Source organism: Stegastes partitus, unplaced genomic scaffold (genome assembly GCF_000690725.1).
Source record: "Stegastes partitus isolate 25-593 unplaced genomic scaffold, Stegastes_partitus-1.0.2 Scaffold602, whole genome shotgun sequence".
Taxonomy (NCBI): Eukaryota; Metazoa; Chordata; class Actinopteri; family Pomacentridae; genus Stegastes; species Stegastes partitus.
In genome coordinates, this window is record NW_007578333.1 from 120,777 (window position 1) to 126,776 (window position 6,000).

Here is a 6,000-nt window from a genome sequence, read left to right on the forward strand (position 1 = left end):
CGCTGTTTGATTATTCATCAAAACTACTGGTTAGGTTTAGAAAGGATCATCCTTTTACTACATCTACCACCATGTTCCAACGCTCCATCTTGTAGGTTTTTAGGATCGTGAGTGCATGCACTTATCACAACACTGCAAGAGGTTGCACATCTGGCTTATTTTTTTGTTCATCAATGGATGCTGCGTCTGGCCTACAAGTCTGTGCAGGAGGCAGGCAACATCTATGGGCATTATTACAACTGGTACTGGCCATTTAATAGGCTGATCACCTCTGAACTGGGTCACGGCGAATGGTCTGCACTTATAGATCCATTTTTTCTACCGCAGTATTACTCACAGCGATTTACGATGTGTTTCTCATTCACCCAGAGCTGCCATGCAAGACGCTAGCCGGCCATTGGGAGCAACTTTGGGTTCAGTGTCTTACCCAAGGACACTGTGGAGGAGCGGGGGATTGGACCACCAACCTTGCGATTAGAGGACAACCTGCTCTACCACCTGAGCCACAGCCGTCCAAAACATGTCCTGATAAATAGTATGAATGCTGCGATGAACAGTCTAGAGTTGCACACTGTCTAATAAAGCCTGAGTTCGACAGAAGCATTCGTCCAACTGGACTTCCTGCATCATTGTTTCAGCGGCACCTGAAGCAATGCACCCCCACAAAAACAGCCCCCTGCCTTTAAAACGGGGCTGTTTTCTGTACAACTCCTCCTTAGTCCTGTTAATATTAATAACACCAAGGAAAGGCTGCATTACTCTACGGTGTAAACAGGCAATAGCTGTGCTTTCATTTAGCAGCAATCAGAAAAATGCAGAACATCAACAGCCTTGTCTTTCTCTTTAGTTCATCCCTGCAGTAGTTTACCATCTACTTGTATCCCTGATCGTGTCCGACCACTTACGCCGGCTCTCACAGCCAACCTCCGCTTCCCTCCCTCCATCTTCTTACTCTCTCCCTCCGGTGCTCTCGAGTTCAAGAGCTCTCGAAGCCTTTTCCTCAGCGGTCAATGGCTGAGCGGGACCCCTTCAAAATGGAGAGAGGGCACGCAGGCTGCGGCCTCTCCTCTCCATCATTCACGCCGTTGTTTGGCCCACACCTCACCCAGTCAGCCTTTTTACTGCAACATCTCAGCAATCAGAAAAGCAACAACAGCCTAAGCAGCAACGTCCCTTTCACTGAGCATCCTCAGCGAACACGAGCTGACAGAGTAGCACCAGCGGTATGTGAATAGCTCGTCTAGCAGTGATAAGACTCGATGGTAATACAGTCTGGAAAGCGTACGCTCAAAGAATATATTAAATTGTAATTGACTTTGTTAGCTACCCAGTAAAATAACTTTTTTTATAACTCCGAGTGCAACAGCAGCACTTGACATCAAACTAAGAAAGTCAGAAAAGTCGTTAACAATTAAGGAAACACCCCACTTCTGATAGCGCACGTCTGTATTCGTGTGTAATGATGGTTTTAATTCTGTAGAATAATCGTCAGTTTCACGCTTTGATCATCAATATTCACACTTTTTTTAACTTCTCTGCAAGTCACCAAGTGCCAACTCAGCAAAGTCAAATCTACGAGGGTATTTGAGAGCATCCACAGATTTTTCTCAGCATTTATCTTTGTCCGCGTGTGTGTGTTTGTGTTTTTCATGCTTGTTTGTGCACGGACTTCATCTGAGTCGTGGAGACTGATGGCTCTCTGGGCAAAGTTTGACTTTGTCCTTGGAAAGAGCAAAGAACACATTTTACCCTGGGGAGAGACATCTGTCAGAGTGTTAGGTTTTTGCTACCAAAGTGTATGCAGGTGTGTGTGTGTGTGTGAGAGAGCAGTGTGAGTGTGTGTTTTCTCCTCCTGTGGGTGTGAAGTGTGTGTGTTTGCATGAATAGGTCTTTCAGATCACGAATGTCGTCGTGTTTTGGAAGAAATTGAGGGTTTTTTTTCTTTTTTTTGCATCTTCTGTAAATAAGATGAAGAGCAAAGGGAGAGCAAAAAACTTGATTTGGAAGATCTTCTTGGCCTTGTGGGAAATCACTGAAATAAGTGAAGCAGAACCGCTGTAAGAGGAGGCAGGTTGAGAGAAACAGGATTCACCGGAAAAAAAATTCAAGTGACAGCTTTTCAAAATAACACGTGCAATGGAACAAACATGACAGAGCTCCTGTGGATGCTGTTAACACATCTCCTGCTCTTCTACTCACCGTTGCGGTCTATAGCGAAGGGGGTGCTGGTGGTGGTGATCTGGTAGTTGCAGATCTGGCTGTACTGGGGGGAGCAGTCCTGGTCGGTGGCCTCCACCTGCAGGATGCTGTCGTAAATCTTCCCCTCCGTCACCGCCGCTCTGTACTGAGGCTCCCGGAACACCGGCGCGAACTCGTTGACATCGTTGACCTGAATGTGCACCACCGCCCTGCAGACGGTAGGAGGGAGGAAGTAAGAGTTAAGGTAGGATAGCGTCATGTGCACGGAGCTGGTTTTTCATAAATGTATGCAAACCAAGTGACTAAAGGTGCACGCCAGAACTTTACACATCTTAAGAAAACCATGTTTGTGGATCACATTAGTCATCTTTATATATTTAGTCTCAAATCGTGCACATGAAAACCAGGCACGTGCATGTGATGTCATCATTTCTGCTCCTGTGTTCACTTCCCTTTGCTCAACTCTCGCTCATCACTTTTGAGACGAGACAGCGTCTGATAACTCCTATGACTGGTCGCTTTAAGCCACTCTGGGTGTCTGAAGTAAAAGAAGTACTCACATCTCGTACTTAAGGGAAAGTAGCAGCACCACACTGTAGAAATACTCTGTTACAAGTAAATCAATCAATCAATCAATCAATAATACTTTATTAATCCCTTACAGAGAAATTCCATTCACAGTTACATCTATCCAGAGACAGGAACTGTCGGGACTGCCAGCTAAGCCAGCGCCCTTTATAAAAGTCCTGCCTTTAAGTTTTTACTGGAGCATCAAAACGTATTTGAAGTAAAAATTACATAGAATGGTCTATTTCAGAATAATCCCTCCATTCATTATCTACACTTAATCCTCACCAGGGTCATGGGGGGCTGGAGTCTATCAAGGCAGGTTCACCTGGACAGGTAACCAGTCTATCACAGGGCTACACTTAGAGACAGACAACCAAGCACACTCACATTCACACCTACGGACAATTTACAATCACCAATTAACCTCAACATGTTTCTGGACTGTGGGAGGAAGCCGGAGAACCCGGAGAGAACCCACGCTGCACGGTGAGAACATAGAAAGATCCCAGGTGTCCTCACCAGGACGTGAGCCGGCGACCTTCTAGCCGCGAGGCAATGATGCTAACCACTGCTCCACCTTGCAGCCCTATTCCAGAACAATGTACGATTACAGTTATTTATGCGTTATTGCTTTCATCACTTTAGGGTTGCAGCTCTTTCACCAGTTGATTGAAGCTGATTTTAATATTTACTGATGGGGATCAACAAAGTTTCATCTTAATCTAACAACGTGTCACTGCAGGATTTTAAAAGAATAAAAGCTGACACCATGATTTATTTGTTGGTTATATATGTTTTTAGTATTAATCTGAATATATAAAATAAAGAAAAAAATAAAGAAAAAAATGAAAATACTTAAGTACAACTGACCCAATATTGTATTTAAGAACAGTAAGTTTGAGCTGTTTTCAAATCAGTGCTGATGTGTTTTACCTTTTGTTTAATCACTGTTAGTCTCTCTCTATAAGTGGCGCAAATGTAAATGTTTGCAGGTTAAGTTCTGATGTTTTACTGTATCTTGAAGCAGCGACCTACAGACCTCCACCCTATTGGACAGGCAGTCAGAGAAGTCAGAATATCTTGACCTCTGCTTTTCCATTCCAGACCGCTTAAAACAGAAACAACAAAGAAAACGTGGGCGAGTCCCCGTCTTTCACCGAAGGAGACAAATGAATCCCTGTAGCGAGGTTTTAAAGACGTTTCCCTATATTCAGTAAATACTCAGCGCTGCCTAATGAATTCAATTATTAATGTTTTCAGTAATTATTAATCAGCACTCATGCTGCCACTTTCTTTTTCTAAGTAACCGTCAGTCAGACACGTAACATTTAATTAAGGCTTGTTGTCTTTACTGTCAACATGCCATTTTCTGCCACGAGAAAAATAAAAGGCAGCGCCAGCAAACAAAGAACTAAGTGACTTCGTAAATGGGAAGAGGTCTTGTGTGTATTTGTGCTTTTGTGCTGCAGCGAAAAGCCTCTCGCCTCAAACGCCTGAAAATGTGTTTGATGTCCTCACGCAGGAGACGTCATGTACCGATCTCCGTCGCCGGACCGCCGCCGCCGCTTTGCTCAACGGCATGAAGGAGTGTTTAATTACTGCAGCCGCTCAGATGATTGTTAAGTTGGGATGGTCGGGGGCAGAGTTCACCGGCCGTGATGGATTAGTTTGGTAACCAGTAGTCACACTGCGCTTCGTCTGACCTGACCCGGTGGACCCAATTGCTTTTATTGTGTTGCTGTGGCAAAATAATCCCACAGATCACTTCATCTAGCAGAGCTCTCCGAGCGCAGCAAACTGCACTAATTAAATATTCCATAGGACAGTTTGTGAGCAGCAGTTCAAGTCAACACCATGATGGGGGGAAAAAAACCCACAATACATCACGTCTAAACGTCAATACGCTCCTGTGTTGAGAAAGCGATATCGTGCATGTTCAATCCTTCAATACATCGACTGACAAGCGGTGATGGATGACGACGGCCTACAGTCACACTTTAGAACAGCCAAAGGAACGCTTTGCTGTGAGATCCAGAGGGGCGGAGACGATGTTGACGTGGCTTATGGGATTATCTGGTGGGTACGGTAATGACAGTGACATCATCCCATTAACAGACGCGGTGAACAACATCTTCCCAACATGCCTTCGGTTGGAGACCGGACAACAAAGAGAGAGACGGTGGGAGGAGGCAGCGCTCGGGAGAATGGATTTTCACACCGCCTTATCTCTCCCTGTCACAAGTACACAAACACAGGCCGTGGTTTGTTTTTCAGCCTCCACACACACACACACACGGTTAAATAGTTTATTAGAACATACAAAGATGTAAACAACTGGTGAGGAACAGAACCTGATAAAGGACCAGGAGGGAAGGCGGCGTCGCTGCTTTTGTGATCTTTGTTTACTTTCATGAAAATGCCATTATGTGTAGCTTTGTTAAGAAAATTGCTGCATAAATAAAGTTTCTTGTTATTGTTATTTATACAACAGTTAATGCACAAACGGAACATTTTCCTGACTTTCGACTTCCACCTATTTACACTGTGGTCCCCAAAGCATCACCATCAATACTCTGCCTCGGTTTGAGCATCAATGCTGCCATCGATAGACATTAATCCATCACCACACGGCTTAGCGTGAGCACTATCTGATTTTCAGTTGCTGGTCTGTGTTGGCTGGTTGTTAGTTTAAAGGAGTTAAAGCCGTCCATGTAAAGGCTGACTGCTTTAACCCTGTGAACCCCACACAGTTTCTGGGCAACTTTTTTCAGTCTGTCGCATTTTTACTCGCTCATTTTTCACTTCAACATAAAGTCTATAAAAACAGCACAACCAGGACTAGCAATAACTCAGAAATGTCTTTAGTGCTGAATCACATAACTATAATGACCCAAAACTTGCATAAAACAACTTTTTTTTGTTCATAGGTGTATATTGGAAGAAGGGGGCTCCACATGCTATAGATATTATCTATTTACAATCTTAAGATCTCTACAAAGTAGACATCTTTTATACGACTCTGCACGTAAACTCTAAGAAGATATTTCACCCTGGATGTTTTCTGAAAAGTCCCGAATCTGAATTTTACTTTTGAGGGGGAAAAACCTCTCGGAAGTAACGTGCAGTACCGGAGTCCAACAGAGAGGCAGCAGCAGCATAAAGCAGCCTGCATGCTGCCTGCCTGAGCCGCATGCATGCAAAGACTGATGTAAACATGGATATTAGGAAGTT

At 44.2% G+C, this 6,000-nt stretch overlaps 1 protein-coding gene across 1 annotated transcript in view; it reads right to left on the bottom strand.

The window, feature by feature from the left end:
* LOC103362784 (calsyntenin-2) overlaps positions 1-6,000 on the bottom strand; it is a gene marked incomplete at its 3' end in the record, with an annotated part of 206,548 nt that overhangs the window by 120,358 nt on the left and 80,190 nt on the right. Inside the window, exon 4 of the mRNA XM_008289268.1 lies at positions 2,200-2,408. Within this exon, the coding sequence (XP_008287490.1) occupies positions 2,200-2,408 (209 nt within the window). The remainder of the gene's footprint in view (positions 1-2,199; positions 2,409-6,000) is intronic.